Source organism: Aquarana catesbeiana, linkage group LG06 (assembly GCF_042186555.1).
Source record: "Aquarana catesbeiana isolate 2022-GZ linkage group LG06, ASM4218655v1, whole genome shotgun sequence".
Taxonomy (NCBI): Eukaryota; Metazoa; Chordata; class Amphibia; order Anura; family Ranidae; genus Aquarana; species Aquarana catesbeiana.
This window is the reverse complement of record NC_133329.1, coordinates 394624724-394642094: the sequence shown is the minus strand read 5'-3', so window position 1 is coordinate 394642094 and position 17371 is coordinate 394624724. Positions and strand designations below refer to the sequence as shown.

At 45.9% G+C, this 17371-nt stretch overlaps 1 protein-coding gene across 1 annotated transcript in view; it reads left to right on the top strand.

The window, feature by feature from the left end:
* The first annotated feature begins 14412 nt into the window (after window positions 1-14412).
* The window catches only part of CTDSP1 (CTD small phosphatase 1), a 77571-nt gene continuing 74612 nt past the window's right edge, over window positions 14413-17371 (top strand). Inside the window, exon 1 of the mRNA XM_073634377.1 lies at window positions 14413-14734. Within this exon, the coding sequence (XP_073490478.1) occupies window positions 14536-14734 (199 nt within the window). The 5' untranslated portion in view covers window positions 14413-14535. The remainder of the gene's footprint in view (window positions 14735-17371) is intronic.

Sequence of the window (17371 nt, the reverse complement as noted above, 5' to 3'; positions counted from 1 at the left end):
CCATCCAATGGCTGGTGTCATAACTGATCACACGTACAGCACTATGGTAACTGCCATTCAAACGGAGGATAAGATGGCAGCTTCCTTGGCTTTAAAGGAGAGGAAGGTTTAGTTCCCCTTTAATTTGTTCTCATTGGTTCCTACCGCCAACCTCCATATCACTGCAGGGCAAAGTAGCGGCACAGGTAAAGCAGGTTATCACTTTCCCGGGGAATTTTAGTGTAGCAACTGAGTCCCTTTAAGCCAAATTCCTTTAGCTATATAGAAAGATGAAATACACATACCGGTATACGATGTAGATGATACGCTGTGGTTTATTTAAAATAGAAAAATACAGAAATAGACCAAAACAAGTGAGGAAAGCTAAACAAAAGTAGTCAAATACTACTACCTCCACTACTACTACACTACTACTAATATTAATAATATTAATGTCAAGTAAAAGCAATGTTAGTGACGAAAATGTGTCTCTTTATACAATGTTTGAGACTGGAAACTCAGGGGAAAAAAATTAAGGTAAAGCCAAATGGCATTTTAATTTCATAAACGGGTCCCCCAGATGTTGTGCAATACTCAGGTCAATCCAGAGCTGCCCTCTGCAGTACTTCTTCTTCACCACAAGATGTCCTCGATCTTCTGGGTTGAATGACTCCCAGCGTTACTCAGCCAGGAGGACTGAGCACATAAAGTGAGTGCAGGGTGTCGTGGATCTGGGGAGCGTTAACACGGGACCTCTCTGTGACATTATACTGGTGCAGAGAGTGGGGGGCTGGCAAAGCCCCTGAAACACATCTTTTTTTTACTCCCATGATAAATAAGAACATTAATTAGACTGTCAGCTGTTTTCTATGTCATTGGCCAGTACTGGCAGCAGCTTGTTGCAGAAGAAGAAGCAGGACCCAACCCCATTGCTAACTCCACTGAGAAATGGACAGTGCAGGTGACTGCAGGAGCGTACCTGTGGGCAGAGTGGCAGCAGAGGGTTCTGACTGTGGAGCGTAGCACCGTACCCCTCCATCGTGGGATGTACAGACAACTATGTGAAGTCACTGAGATTACAGGATGTTCTGGGGTGCACTGGAGTCAGGAGGTACACTGGGGTCACTATAAGCCACAGGATGCTCTGGGGTGCACAGGGGTCAGTACATGATACTGGATACTCTGGGGTGCACTGGAATCTCAGGGCACACAAGGATCAGTAGATGACACAGAATATTCCAGGGTGCACTGGAGTCTTGGGGGGCAATCAGATCAGTAGGTGACACCGGAAGCTCTGGGGTGTACTTGAGCCTTGGGGTGCACAGGGGTCAGTAGGTGATACTGGATACTTTGGGGTGCACTGGAGTCTTGGGATGCACAGGGGTCAGTAGATGATACATGATGCTCTGGGGTGTACTGCGCTCAGTAGATGATACATGATGATCTGGGGTGCACTTGAGTCTCATTATGCACTGGGGTCAGTAGAAAATACTGGATACCCCTGATTGCACTGGAGTCATGGGACACACTCAGGTCACTAGATAACATAGGATACTCTGGGGTGCACTGGTATCAGTAGATGACATAGGATACTCTGGGGTGCACTGGGGTCAGTAGATGACATTGGGTACTCTGGGGTGCACTGGGGTCAGTAAATGACATAGGATACTCTGGGGTGCACTGGTATCAGTAGATGACATTGGATACTCTGGGGTGCACTGGTGTCAGTAGATGACATAGGATACTGTGGTGTGCACTGGTGTCAGTAGATGACATTGGATACTCTGGGGTGCACTGGTGTCAGTAGATGACATTGGATACTCTGGGGTGCACTGGTATCAGTAGATGACATTGGATACTCTGGGGTGCAATTGAGTATCAGAACGCACTGGGATCAGTAAAAGACACTGAATGATCTGGGGTGCACTGGGGTCATGGGGCACATTTGGGTCACTACATGACACTGGATGCTCTGGGGTGCATTGGAGTTGTGAGGTGCATGGAGGTCAGTAGATAACACAGGATTCTGGGGCACTGGAGTCTTGGGGTGCACTGTGGTCAGTAGATGACACAATTTGCTACAATGTACTCTTGAGTATCAGGACACACTGGGGTCAGTAGGTGGCACTGGATGCTCTGCGGTGCTCTGGAGTCATTGGGAACAGTCAGGTCACTAGATGACACAGGGTGCTCAGGGGTGCACTGGAGTCTTGGGGTGCACTGGGATCAGTAGATAACAGCATTCCTCCCAACTTTTTGAGATGGGAATGAGGGACATCAATTAGCAAAAGTATGTAGGCATAGGACACACCCCCTGCCACGCCGCCTTAAAGGAGAATTGTACAAAAATAATTAATAGTTAAACCCACAAGTGCTTTTTTTAACACTTCTATTTTTTTATATTGGCTTTTGAAATGTACAAACACAACAATCTAGAAACTGGATGAAAGGTTTAGCACTGGGAAACACTTTTTGATAGATAGATAAATAGTGCATTTTATATACAGGTGTATGCATCAGACCAAAATGAGGGACAAATGAGGAGGAATGAGGGACAGAGGGACATTGTTCCAAATCAGGGACAGTTGGGAGCTATGTAGGAGATGCTCTGGGTTGCATTGGTGTCTTGGGGTGCACTGAGGTCAGTAGATGACATTGAATGCTCTGGGGTGCCGTTGAGTCTCTGGGTGCACTGGGGTCAGTAGAAAACACTGGGACCTCTGAATTGCACTGGAGACATGGGACACAATCTGGTCAGTAGATGACACATGATGCTCTGGGGTGCATTGTGGTCAGTAGATGATACATGATGCTTTGGGGTGCACTGAGGTCAGTAGATGACACGTGAGGCTTTGGGGTGCACTGGGGTCAGTAGATGATGCATGATGCTTTGGGGTGCGCTAAGGTCAGTAGATGACACATAATGTTCTGGGGTGCACTGGTGTCAGTAGATGATAAATGATGCTTTGGGGTGCACTGGGGTCAGAAGATGATACATAATGTTCTGGGGTGCACTGGGGTTAGTAGATGATACATGATGCTTTGGGGTGCACTGGTGTCAGTAGATGATACATGATGCTTTGGGGTGCACTGGGGTCAGTAGATGACACGTGAGGCTTTGGGGTGCGCTGGGGTCAGTAGATGACACATAATGTTCTGGGGTGCACTGGTGTCAGTAGATGATACATGATGCTTTGGGGTGCACTGGGGTCAGAAGATGATACATAATGTTCTGGGGTGCACTGGGGTTAGTAGATGATACATGATACTTTGGGGTGCACTGGGGTCAGTAGATGACACATGATGCTTTGGGGTGCACTTAATCCCATAGAAAATATGGGGAAGGAGCTGAGGTTTCGAGTTACCAAGCGTCAGCTTGAAACCTTAACCTTAGAAAAATCTGTAAGGGGAACTTACACAAGACCCCCCCCTCCCCCAGACCCGCTGACCTGGATCGCGGCGATCTCCTGATCTTAGCCCCCCGTATAGCTGTGTCAGGGGTCCGGGGCCTAGAAATCCCTGCAGCTGAATCTCCAAAATGTACCCTGTCAGGAGGGATGTTTCGGAGCACTCTAACATGTCGGCGCCGTCACATGGACGGCGCAGACCAATAAGGACCTGAGTAGCCCGTCCTGTCAGTGGGGAAGAAGACGCGTAAATGCCGAGGGGACCGGACCCCTGATGTGGCTATACCGGGGCTCAGAACGGGAGATCACCGCAATCCAAGTCAGCGGGACTGGGGTGAGGATGGGGGTCCTGTGTAAATTCACCTTACAGATTTTTCTGTAAAGGTGAAATTACCCTTTAATGACTCGGAGAGGATCTGCAATGAGGAGTGGGATAAAATCCTTCCTGAGATGTGTGCAAACCTTGTGGCCAACTACAAGAAACTTCTGACCCGAGTACCTGTCTCCAGGTAAGAGTATCTATTTGCAGACCACCAGAGTACTCGAGTACCTGTCTCCAGCTCAGAGTACCCGAGTACCTATATGCAGCCCATCAGAGTAGCCGAGTACCTATCTCCGGCCCATCAGAGTAGCCGAGTACCTATCTCCAGCCCATCAGAGTACTCGAGTACCTGTCTCCAGCCCATATTACCCAAGTACCTATCTCCAGCCCATCAGATTACCCGACTACCTATCTCCAGCCCATCAGAGTACCCGAGTACCTGTCTCCAGCCCATATTACCCGAGTACCTATCTCCAGCCCATCAGAGTACCCGAGTACTGTCTCCAGCCCATATTACCCGAGTACCTATCTCCAGCCCATCAGAGTACCCAACTACCTATCTCCAGCCCATCAGAGTACCCGAGTACCTATATGCAGCCCATCAGAGTAGCCGAGTACCTATCTCCGGCCCATCAGAGTAGCCGAGTACCTATCTCCAGCCCATCAGAGTACTCGAGTACCTGTCTCCAGCCCATATTACCCAAGTACCTATCTCCAGCCCATCAGAGTACCCGACTACCTATCTCCAGCCCATCAGAGTACCCGAGTACCTGTCTCCAGCCCATATTACCCGAGTACCTATCTCCAGCCCATCAGAGTACCCGAGTACTGTCTCCAGCCCATATTACCCGAGTACCTATCTCCAGCCCATCAGAGTACCCAACTACCTATCTCCAGCCCATCAGAGTACCCGAGTACCTGTCTCCAGCCCATATTACCCGAGTACCTATCTCCAGCCCACCAGAGTACACGAGTACCTATATGCTACCCATCAGAGTACCCAAGTACCTATCTCCAGCCCATCAGAGTACCCAACTACCTATCTCCAGCCAATCAGAGTACCCAAAAACCTATATGCAGTCCATCAGAGTATCCAAGTACCTGTCTCCAGCCCAGAGTACCCAAGTACCTATATCCAGCCCAAAGTACCCGAGTACTTATCTGCAGACCATTACAGTACCCAAGTACCTATCTGCAGCGCATCAGAGTAATTGAGTACCTGTCTCCAGCCCATTAGAGTACCCGAGTACCTATCTGCAGCCCATCAGAGTACCCAAGTACCTGTCTCCAGCTCATCAGAGTACTCGAGTACCTGTCTCCAGCTCATCAGAGTACCCAAGTACCTATCTCTAGCCCAGAGTACCCGAGTACCTGTCTCCAGCCCAAAGTTCCCAAGTACCTATATCCAGCCCAAAGTACCCAAGTACTTATCTGCAGACAATTAGAGTACCCAAGTACCTATCTCCAGCCTAGAGTACCCAAGTACCTATCTGCAGCGCATCAGAGTACTCGAGTACCTGTCTCCAGCCCATTAGAGTACCCGAGTACCTATCTGCAGCCCATCAGATACCCGAGTACTTATCTCCAGCCCAGAGTACCCAAGTACCTATATCCAGCCCAAAGTACCCAAGTACTTATCTGCAGACCATTAGAGTACCCAAGTACCTATCTGCAGCCCAGAGTACCCAAGTACCTGTCTCAAACTCATCAGAGTACCCGAGTACTTATCTCCAGCCCAGAGTACCCAAGTACCTATATCCAGGGCTTTTTTTCTCTGAGAATAGGTGCAGGAACTCCCCCCGTCTGAGTCACCCCTTGTCTCTGCCCCCTACCCACCTCTGACCACCGTCCCTTGATTCCACCCCCTACCCACCTACCAGTACTGCCCCTTTTAGAGAATACAGAACCAAGTATCATTTTGTGGTGCTAAATCATTTGTATGGAACATGGTAATGATAAAAAGAAAAGCAGTAAAATAAATCCCCTGCAGCCAGCAACAATAGAATCCCAGCAATAGATCCCCACACAACAATAGACTCCTCCAGCAACAATGGACTCCACCCCAACAATAGATTCCCTGCAGCAACAGTGAGCCACCCACAACAAAATATCACACCCAGTAACAAAATATCCACCCAAGCAAATACCTTGTAACATAAAAAGTTGCAACGACCACCATTTTATTCCCTAGGGTGCCTGCTAAAATATATATATATATATATATATATATATATATATATATATATATATATAAAATGTTTGGGGGTTCTGAGTAATTTTCTAGCAAAAAAATTATGATTTTTTTGAGAGAGGTGTCAGAATTGGCCTGGGTGGCAAGGGGTTAATTACCATAAGTAACATACAAATAATTATTATATATTGTTTTTAACCACTTCAGCCCCGGAAGATTTGGCTGCTCAATGACCAGGCCATTTTCTGCGATTCGGCACTGCGACGCTTTAACTGATAATTGCGCAGTTGTGTTAAGCTGTACCCAAACAAAATTGACGTCCTTTCTTTTCCACAAATAGAGATTTCTTTTGGTGGTATTTGATCATCTCTGCGGTTATTATTTTTTGCGCTATAAACAAAAAAATAGCGACAATTAAAAAACACAATATTTTGTACTTTTTGCTATAATAAATATCCCCATTTTTTTCAAAAAAGCAATTTTTTCCTCAGTTTAGGCCGATATGTATTCTTCTACATATTTTTGGTAATAAAAATCGCAATAAGGCCTGCTATTGATTGGTCTGCGCAAAAGTTATAGCGTCTACAAAATAGGGGATAGATTTATGGCATTTAATTTGTATTTTTTTTTTATTACTAGTAATTTTTATCGGGACCGCAACATTATGGCGGAAACATCGGACACTCTGACACATTTTTGAAACCATTGACAATTATACAGTGATCAGTGCTATAAAAATGCACTGATTACTGTATAAATGTCACTGGCAGGGAAGGGGTTAACACTAGGGGCGATCAAGGGGTTAACTGTGTTCCCTGACTGTGTGTTCTAACTGTGGGGGGAGGGGACTGACTATAGGAGATGACAGATCGTTGTTCCTAGCTATTAGGAACTCACAATCTGCCTCTCCTCACAGAACAGGGATCTGTGCGTTTACACACACACACGTCCCTGTTCTGCCTCTCATGCCCGCGATCGCGCGCAGCCGGCAGTCATCGTGACTGCTGGCCATGAGCACCGGCACCCCCGCAATGCTCGCCTGCTATCCCGCTTAAAGGAGCCGACGTACAGCCACGACGGTTCACGGGATCGGCCTCTGCCTCACCTGTCTCCCCTGACTGCAAGTCTTTGGTAATTTATCCTCCTAGAACACCTGATGGTGCTCCCTGCATGTTGGGCCTCTGTATATTTCCAGGCTGTGTAAAAGTCTCACATATGTGGTATCGCCATACTTGGGAGGAGTAGCAGAATATATTTTGGGGTGTAATTTTTGCTATGTACATGCTATGTGTTAGAAATATCTTATAAATGGACCACTTTGTGTGGGGGGAAAAAAAAAAAGTTTCTTTCCACATTTTTAAAAAACTTGTGGAAAAAAATGACATGTTCAAAAGACTCATAATGCCTCATAGAATATACATTGGGGTGTTTTCTTTCCAAAATGGGGTCATTTTGTGGGTAATTCTATTGTCCTGGTTCTCCATAGGAAATAGGTCGTTAGGAATTTTTTTGTGTAATTTATGCTCGAAGAACACCTGACGGTGTTCCTTGCATGTTGGGCCTCTGTATGTGGCCAGGCTGTGTAAAAGTCTCACACTTGTGGTATCGCCATACTCAGGAGGAGTAGCAGAATGTATTTTGGGGTGTAATTGGAAGTATGCATATGCTGTGTGTGAGAACTAGCTTGTTATTATAACAATTTTGTGTAAAAAAATTAAGAAATAATAATTTCTTCATTCTCCCAAGAATTGTGGGAAAAAATTACAACTTCAAAAAACTCGCCATGCCTCTTACTAAATACCTTGGACTACTTTTCAAAAAGGGGCCATTTGGGGGGGGGGGGGGGGTATTTGTACTGTCCTGACATTTCAGGGCCTCAAGAAATGAGATAGGCCGTCAGTGCATCAGGTGTTATCAATTTTCAGTGATTGGCACCATAGCTTGTAGACTCTATAACGTTCACACAGTCTAAATAATATCCAATAATTTGGGTTATTTTTACCAAAGATATGTAGCAGTATAAATTTTGGCCCAAATTTATGAACAAAAATTACTTAATTGCAAAATTTTATCATAGAAACTAAAAAAAGTGTTTTTCTCTTCTTTAACCTGTTCAGATCCGCGCTGAATGACGGCTACAGCGCGGATCCGCTTTGCTGGGAGGCCGTCTATTGACGCCCTCCCCTTACAAAGCTGGCCACGCCCCCCTGAAGTGGGCTCGCAGTGCGCGCTGTGATCACCCGAGTCAATGAGACTCGGGTGATCACAGATCCGAGTAAGGGGCCGGTCCCGGCCCCTTACCACGTGATCAGCTGTCAGTCAATGATGGCTGATCACGTCATGTAAACAGAGGATCGGTAATCGGTTGTTTTTTCTTCTCTCGCTGACAGCGTGAGAAGAAAAAAAGCCGATCGCCGGCTTCTGTTTGAAGGGACATCGGTTCCAAAGAGGAAGAGCCTCTGTGCCCACCAGTACTGCCTGCCAATGCCACCAATCAGTGCCCACAGTACAGTGCCACCTATCAGGGCCCGCAAGTGCCACCTATCAATGCCCACCAGTGGTGCCAATCAGTGCCACCCAGCAGTGCTGCCTATCAGTGTCACCTACCAGTGCCAATCAGTGCCCATCACTGCCACCCATCAGTGCCAGATATCAGTGCCACCTATTAGTGCCCTTCAGTGCCACCTATCAATGCCCTTCAGTGCCACCCATCAGTGCCCACAAATGCCACCTATTAGTGCCCACCAGTGCCACCTATCAATGCCCACCAGTGCCGCCTATTAGTGCCCATCAGTGCCGCCTCATCAGTGCCCATCAGTGCCGCCTTATCAGTGCCCATCAGTGCAGACTATCAGTGCCCATCAGTGTAGCCTCATCAGCATACATCAATGAAGGAGAAAAATTAGCTGTTTGCAAAATTTATTAACAAAATATAAAACGGTTTTGTGTTTTTTTTTTTTCAAATCCATGTTTTTTAATTTTTTTAACAAAAAATGAAAAACCCAGAGGTGATCAAATACCACCAAAAGAAAGCTCTATTTGTGTGGAAAAAAATGATAAAAACTCCATTTGGGTACAGTGTAGCATGACCGCGCAATTGTCGTTCAAAGAGTGACAGCGCTAAAAGCTGAAAATTGGTCTGGGCAGGAGGGGGGTTTAGGTGCCCGGTAAGCAAGTGGTTAAATTTCGCTATATTTTCACTTATGTCGCAAAAAATAAAAAACCCAGTGGTGATTAAATACAACCAAAAGAAAGCTCTGTTGGTGTGCAAAAAAAATTGATAAAAATGTTGTTTGGGTACAGTGTTGCAATTGTCTGTGAGAGCGCTGAAAATTGGTCTGGGCAGGAATTGGGTATAAGTGCCCTGTATTGAAGTGGTTAAATATACTACGTCGGTGCTGAGATGCCGTCTCCTTTGTCTTCTCTCCTTAGACATAAACATTTTCTCGTGGTCGATCTGATAGTCCATATTTATGGTCAGATCTTTAGGCATCTCCACAGGTAATTCTTGTTTTTCAAGTCCTGCAGCAGCTTACTTCCCACATTCATGATCTGGATTGTCAGCAAAGGTCACCCAAACCATGATCTAAGCCACGTCTCTCCAAGAGGTTCTGCAGCAGCTCACCTCCATCCCTGTTTTGTGGCATCAACCTTTCCAGAAGTTCTGAAGCAGCAACATCCCTTTTCTGCTTCCAAGAGGTTCTGCAGCACCTAAACAATTCTTCTAGTTAAAGCCAAACTTCAGCTAAAAATAAAAATATAAAAATGAATAGCCAATAAAAAAACAAAGAAAAAAAACGTTTTTGTGGCAAAGTTCAGCATCTATCCAGAGATTTTCCCCACAATACTTTTTTCTGCCAGTAGATGTCCCTAGTAGTCAACATACAACCCATTTCTTCTGAGCCCCGGTCACCCTGCACATGCTACCAGCAGCTTATGACTGAACAGTGAAAGGAGAAGTAGCACAGTAATGAGCTCATCCCCCTGCTGTCACTTTGCTCTCTCCTCCTATTAGTGTTCTCTTTTCGCAGCACATGAGCTGATTGACTCCTGGTGCTGCTTCTTCCTCTCACACCTCCAACCCTGCTGTACAGGGACTGCAATTGGATGATACCAGGTCACTTTCAGGTACTTACAATGCATTTAAAAAAAAAAAAAAAACATTTCATGATCTAATGCCCCGTATACATGGTCGGACTTTGTTCGGACATTCCGACAACAAAATCCTAGGATTTTTTTCCGACGGATGTTGGCTCAAACTTGTCTTGCATACACACGGTCACACAAAGTTGTCGAGAAAATCCGATCATTCTGATCGCGGTGACGTAAAACACGTACGTCGGGACTATAAACGGGGCAGTGGCCAATAGCTTTCATCTCTTTATTTATTCTGAGCATGCGTGGCACTTTGTCCGTCGGATTTGTGTACACACGATCGAATTTCCGACAACAGATTTTGTTGTCGGAAAATTTTATATCCTGCTCTCAAACTTTGTGTGTCGGAAAATCCGATGGAAATTGTGTGATGGAGCCCACACACGGTCGGAATTTCCGACAACAAGGTCCGATCACACATTTTCCGTCGGAAAATCCGACCGTGTGTACGGGGCATAATACTTATGAGATTTGTTGAACGTATCAGCGCATAGTGGTCATGCAGATACTAATACTTAAGACAAGATGTTCTGCAGCAGCCGAGCCTCTTCTCTGTCCAAGCTGCTCTGTTTCTCTTCTGTTATTGAGCCTTCTCCTCCTAAGAAGTTTTGCAGCAGCTGGAACTCTTATTTTATTCCAAACATTGTCAGTCCAAACTGCTGGGCAGCAGCCGAACCCTCTCTTTTCTTTCTTTCACTTGTTATACCAAGATGTTCTGCAGCAGCTGAGCCCTCTGCTATTCCAGCTCTGCTATAGAGCTCCTTCCTCCAATTTGTTCCTCCAGCAGCTGGAACCCTCTTCTACTCCTAAACACTAACAGACCAAGATGTTCTGCAGCAGCTGAGACCCCCTCCTTACTTACCATAACTTGTTCCTTTCAAAATGGGACCCAAGATACCAAGATGTTCTGCAGCAACTGAACCCCCTCCTTCCTTGTTCTTCCAAGATGTTCTGAAGCAGCTGAACCATCCTCTAACCCAACTTCTCTGTTTCTTTCCTGTTTTAGGAGCCCTTTTCTCCCATGAGGGCATGAGGGGGCTCAAGATGTTTTGCAGCAGCCCCCCCCCCATCCCTTTACTTACCATCACTTGTTCTTCCAAGATGTTTTGCAGCAGCTGAGCCCTCTGCTCCCTTGTCCTGTCAAGATGTTCTGCAGCAGCTGAACCCTCTCCTTCTTTGTTCTTCCAAGAGGTTGTGCAGCAGCTGAGCCCCCCCTTCCTTGTTCTGTTAAGATTTTCTGCAGTAGCTGAGCCCTCTCCTTCCTTGTTCTTCCAAGATGTTCTGCAGCAGCTGAGCCCTCGCCTTCCTTGTACTGTCAAGATGTTCTGCAGCAGCTGAACCCCCTCTTTCCTTGTTCTGTTAAGATGTTCTGCAGCAACTGAACCCCCTCCTTCCTTGTTCTTCCAAGATGTTCTGAAGCAGCTGAACCATCCTCTAACTCAACTTCTCTGCTTCTCTTCTGTTTTAGGGCCCTTTTCTCCCATGAGGGGGCTCAAGATGTTTTGCAGCAACCCCCCCTATCCATTTACTTACCATCATTTGTTCTATCTAAGATGTTCCGCAGCAGTTGAGCCCCTTCCCCATCCGAGCTTTTTCTGTTCTAGAGAATTCTCCTTCCAGCAGCTGGAACCTTTTTTTTATTCCAAGCATTATCAACCCATTTATTAATTGATTAGTGATAATAATAATAATTATTGCAAGCATTGTTTGCCCAACATGTTCTGCAGCAGCTGAACCCTTTTGTTTCTTAGCGTCACTTGTTATACTAAGATGTTCTGCAGCAGCTGACCCCCACCTATACCCTCACTTCTCTGTTTCACTTTTGTAATGGAGCCTTTTCTGAATTCCAACCATTGTCAGCCCAAGATGTTCTGCAGCAGCTGAGCCCCTCTCCTTCCTTGTTCTTCCAAGATGTTCTGCAGCAGCTGAACCCTCTCCTTCCTTGATCTTCCAAGATGTTCTGCAGCAGCTGAACCCCCTCCTTCCTTGTTCTTCCAAGATGTTCTGCAGCAGCTGAACCCCCTCCTTCCTTGTTCTTCCAAAATGTTCTGCAGCAGCTGAGCCCCCCTCCTTCCTTGTTCTTCCAAGGTGTTCTGCAGCAGCTGAGCCCCCCTCCTTCCTTGTTCTTCCAAGGTGTTCTGCAGCAGCTGAGCCCCCCTCCTTCCTTGTTCTTCCAAGAGGTTCTGCAGCAGCTGAGCCCTCTACTTCCTTGTTCTTCGAAGATGTTTTGCAGCAGCTGAGCCCTCTTCTTCCTTGTTCTTCCAAGATGTCCTGCAGCAGCTGAACCCCCTCCTTCCTTGTTCTTCCAAGATGTCCTGCAGCAGCTGAGCCCTCTCCTTCCTTGTTCTTTCAAGATGCTCTGCAGCAGCTGAACCCCTTCCTTCCTTGTTCTTCCAAGATGTTCTGCAGCAGCTGAGCCCCCTCCTTCCTTGTTCTTCCAAGAGGTTCTGCAGCAGCTGAGCCCTCTACTTCCTTGTTCTTCGAAGATGTCCTGCAGCAGCTGAGCCCTCTTCTTCTTTGTTCTTCCAAGATGTTCTGCAGCAGCTGAACCCCCATCCTTCCTTGTTCTTCCAAGATGTTCTGCAGCAGCTGAGCCCCAATCTTTCCTTGTTCTTCCAAGATGTTCTGAAGCAGCTGAGCCCCCTCCTTCCTTGTTCTTCCAAGATGTTCTGCAGCAGCTGAACCCCCATCCTTCCTTGTTCTTCCAAGATGTTCTGCAGCAGCTGAGCCCCCTCCTTCCTTGTTCTTCCAAGATGTTCTGCAGCAGCTGAGCCCCAATCTTTCCTTGTTCTTCCAAGATGTTCTGCAGCAACTGAGCACTCTCCTTCCTTGTTCTTTCAAGATGTTCTGCAGCAGCTGAACCCCTATCCTTCCTTGTCCTGTCAAGATGTTCTGCAGCAGCTGAGCTCTCTCCTACCTTGTTCTTCCAAGAGGTTTAGCAGCAGCTGAGCCCCCTCCTTCCTTGTCCTTTCAAGATGTTCTGCAGCAGCTGAACCCCCTCCTTCCTTGTTCTTCCAAGAGGTTCTGCAGCAGCTGCGCCCCCTCCTTCCTTGTCCTTTCAAGATGTTCTGCAGCAGCTGAACCCCCTCCTTCCTTGTTCTTCCAAGAGGTTCTGCAGCAGCTGAGCCCCATCCTTTCTTATTCTTCCAAGATGTTCTGCAGCAGCAGCTGAACCTCCTCCTTCCTTGTTCTTCCAAGAGGTTCTGCAGCAGCTGAGCCCCCTCCTTTCTTATTCTTCCAAGATGTTCTGCAGCAGGTTAGCCCCCTCCTTCCTTGTTCTTCCAAGATGTTCTGCAGCAGCTGAGCCCTCTCCGTCCTTGTCCTGTCAAGATGTTCTGCAGCAGCTGAGCCCCCTCCTTCCTTGTTCTTCCAAGAGGTTCTGCAGCAGCTGAGCCCCCTCCTTTCTTATTCTTCCAAGATGTTCTGCAGCAGCTGCGCCCCCTCCTTCCTTGTCCTTTCAAGATGTTCTGCAGTAGCTGAACCCCCTCCTTCCTTGTTCTTCCAAGAGGTTCTGCAGCAGCTGAGCCCCCTCCTTTCTTATTCTTTCAAGATGTTCTGCAGCAGCTGAGCCCCCCTCCTTCCTTGTTCTTCCAAGATGTTCTGCAGCAGCTGAGCCCCCTCCTTTCTTATTCTTTCAAGATGTTCTGCAGCAGCTGAGCCCCCCTCCTTTCTTATTCTTCCAAGAGGTTCTGCAGCAGCTGGCCCCCCTCCTTCCTTGTTCTTCCAAGATGTTCTGCAGCAGCCTGAACCCCCTCCTTTCCTTGATCTTCCAAGAGGTTCTGCAGCAGCTGAGCCTCTTCGGTAGCTGGATCCCTCTTCTATTTTTAAGTATTGTCATCCAAAGATGTTCTGCAGCAGCTGAACCCCTTCCTCTGCCCCAATCTTGAGTCTTTTCCTCCCAAATATTTATCCAGCTGGAAAACCCCCACCCCCCCCCTTTTCTTTATTTCAAAACAGTGTCACCCCAAAAGGTTCTGCAGCAGCTGAACCCTCTTGTTCCTTAACATGACTTGTTCCCCCAAGATGTTCTGCAGCAGCTGAGCCCCTTCTTACCATGCTCTGTTCTGTTATAGAGCCTTTTCCTTCCAAGAGGTTCTCAGCAGCTGGAACCCTTACTTTTTTTTCCCAAGGATAATATCAACCCGATTATTAATGACTTCGTGTTAATAATAATAATTGCAAGCATTGTTGGCCCAAGATGTTCTGCAGCAGCTGCGCCCAGTCTGCACAGCGCCCCCTAGGGGGCCCGTACTCGGCTCTGCTTCGCCCATCCAGCAGCGCGGCGCAGCGGCCCCCAGCGGGAGCGGGAGGTATCGCCGCTTTAATGGGGGTCCCTTGAAACCGCCTCCGGGTTCCATGTTTGTATCGGATCAGTGTGCGGAGAACTCCATGTTGTAACAAAGTTTCCAGCAATCTCCCCTTTTTGTTTTTTTTTTTTTGTTTTTTCCTTTTATTTATTTTTTATCTCCCTTTCCCCCTCCATGCCCCCCGCCCTGCCCCCCTTCCCGGTCTGGATTCCCCATCGTCGCCCCGTCCACCCCGAGAGGCAGCGGGAGGAAGAAGTGATCGGAGCCCGGCGGGAGGAGGAGAAGCCTGGCCCGGGCCGGTGTGATGGACGCGCCGTCCTCCTCTTCACCCAGGTCCAGAGAGAGGATGTCAGCTCCCCCCTGCAGGAGAAAGGTGAGCCCGTCCTGGGGGGTGTTCACCTACCCCCCCGCACCCCACATTCATGGATCCGTCCAGAGAATTCTGGCATCACATTCTGCTTTATATATATATATATATATAATATATATATATATATATATATATAGCATTATATGTGTATATATATATATATATATTCTTTTTTTGGGGGGGGGGGGCACCAAAAAATCCCCCCTGTACCCCCATATTTATATTGAATATTGGGGTGTGCATGCATGCCTTACTGTCACTGGCAGACCCGCCCCCCCCTCCTCCATATACAGTGTTGTAGGGGTTAATAAATGGAGGTGAAAGAGGGGTTTGACAGCTAGGGGGGCGGGGCACTCAGCGCTGTCACGTTGCCTGCACCCCCCCCCCCCCCCTTCTGTGTCAGCCTTCTCCTGATTGTGACTATTATTATGCTTTTTTACTATTATAATTAATAAACATCTTTACAGTGCCAACAGTGTGCCCAGCGCTTTACAGTCTATTCTACATGATGCATGTTCCTCTCACATTGCCTGGACCCCCCCCCCCCCTGTCAGGTTTTTTCCTGCTTGGCCCTGTGACTATTATTTATTTATATTATTATGATTACTATTTTTATTATGATTATTATTGTTTATTTTTTATTATTCCCCTTCCCTTTTGATTGTAAGCTCCACGAGCCGGGCCCTCCTATTCCTGCTGTACTGAACTGTATTGTAATTGTACTGTCCCCTCCTTCTACATTGTAAAGCGCTGTGCAAACTTTTAACGCTATATAAATCCTGTATAATAAATAACAATTTTAATACTATTTATTCATTCATCATTAATATTATTATTCAGAATTTTTATAGTGCCAATAGTGTGCGCAGCGCCCTACCATATATTCTACATAATGCATGTTCCTCTAGCAAGGGGTCACATTACCTGGACCCTCCGGTGTCAGGATTCTCCTAATTATTTTTTTATTATCTTTCATTATGATTTATTATTCTTATTATTATTCAGGATGTTTACAGTACTATACAGTATATGCTACATGGTGCATGTTCCTTAATAAACAAAGGGTCACATTGGCTTCTCCTGACTGGCAAAGTGACTGTTATTATTATTATTATTATTAATAATATATATTTAATTCCTATTATTTATTATTATTCATTAATTATTATTATTCAGAATTTTTATAGTGCCAACATTGTGCGCAGTGCTATACAGTATATTCTACATGATGCATGTGCCTTTAACAAAGGGCCACATTGCCTGCCCCCCCCCCCCCCACCCCGTGTCGGACTTCTCCTGACTGGCCCTGTGACTGTTGTTATTTTTCTTTTTTTACTATGACTTTTTTTAAATTCCTATTATTTATTATTATTATTATTCATTAATTATTTTATTAATTATTATTATTCAGAATTTTTACAGTGCCAACAGTGTGCGCAGCGCTTTACCATATATTCTACTTGATGCATGTTCCTAACAAAGGGTCACATTGCCTGGACCCCCCCCTCCCCATGTCAGACTTCTCCTGATTGGCCCTGTGACTATTATTTTTTTTTTAATTATTATTATGCTTACTATTATTATTTTTTTTTTTTTAATTGTTACTTTTATTTATTATTATTATTATTATTATTATTATTATTAATAATTACTTTTATCCAGGACTATTTACAGTGCCAACAGTGTGCGCAGTGCTATACAGTATACTCTACATGATGCATGTGCCTTTAACAAAGGGCCACATTGCCTGGACTCCCCCCCCCCCCCCCCCCCCCATGTCAGGCTTCTCCTGACTGGCCCTACTATTATTATTGTTGTTATTATTATTTTTACTTTGATTTTTTTTTTTTTTTTAATTCCTATTATTATTCAGAATTTTTATAGTGCCAATAGTGTGCACAGCGCTTTAAAATATATTCTAAATGATGCATATTCCTAACAACCCCCCCCCCCCCCCCCGTGTCAGACTTCTCCTAATTGGCCCTGTGACTATTATTATTTTTTTATTATTATGCTTACTATTATTATTTTTTTAATTGTTACTTTTATTATTATTATTATTAATAATAATTATTTTTATCCAGGACTTTTACAGTGTCAGCAGTGTGCGCAGTGCTATACAGTATATTCTACATGATGCACGTTCCCTTAACAAAGGGTCACATTGTCCGGACACCCCCCGCCCCCCCCCCCCCCCCCCGTGTCAGGCTTCTCCTGATTGGCCCTGTGACTATTATTATTATTATTTTATTTACTATTGTTTAGTTATTTTCATTCTTTAGGATTTTTGTGGTGCCAAGTCACCTTTGGACACCTTTGTCTTTTTTTAGGGAGGGAGTAGTGTGCGGCCTTTTTCACACGGGCTGCTGGGGGGGGGGGGGGGGGGTCGGTAAAAACAAATGGTTGTACCGCTGAGCCGGTATAGGTCAGGACAGACTTGGTGACACCTGCTTCAGCGCGAGTAAAAGCCACAGATCAGTGCGATTTGGACCTCCGATTTCATTGCTGCTTGCGACTTAATTTAACAGAAGTCAATGCAAGTTGCAATGAAATCGCAAAAAAAAAAGTAGTGCAGGAACCGACTTGAATTGCAACGATTTGAACGGTTCCATTGACAGCAATGAAAAGCAGCAAGAAAAG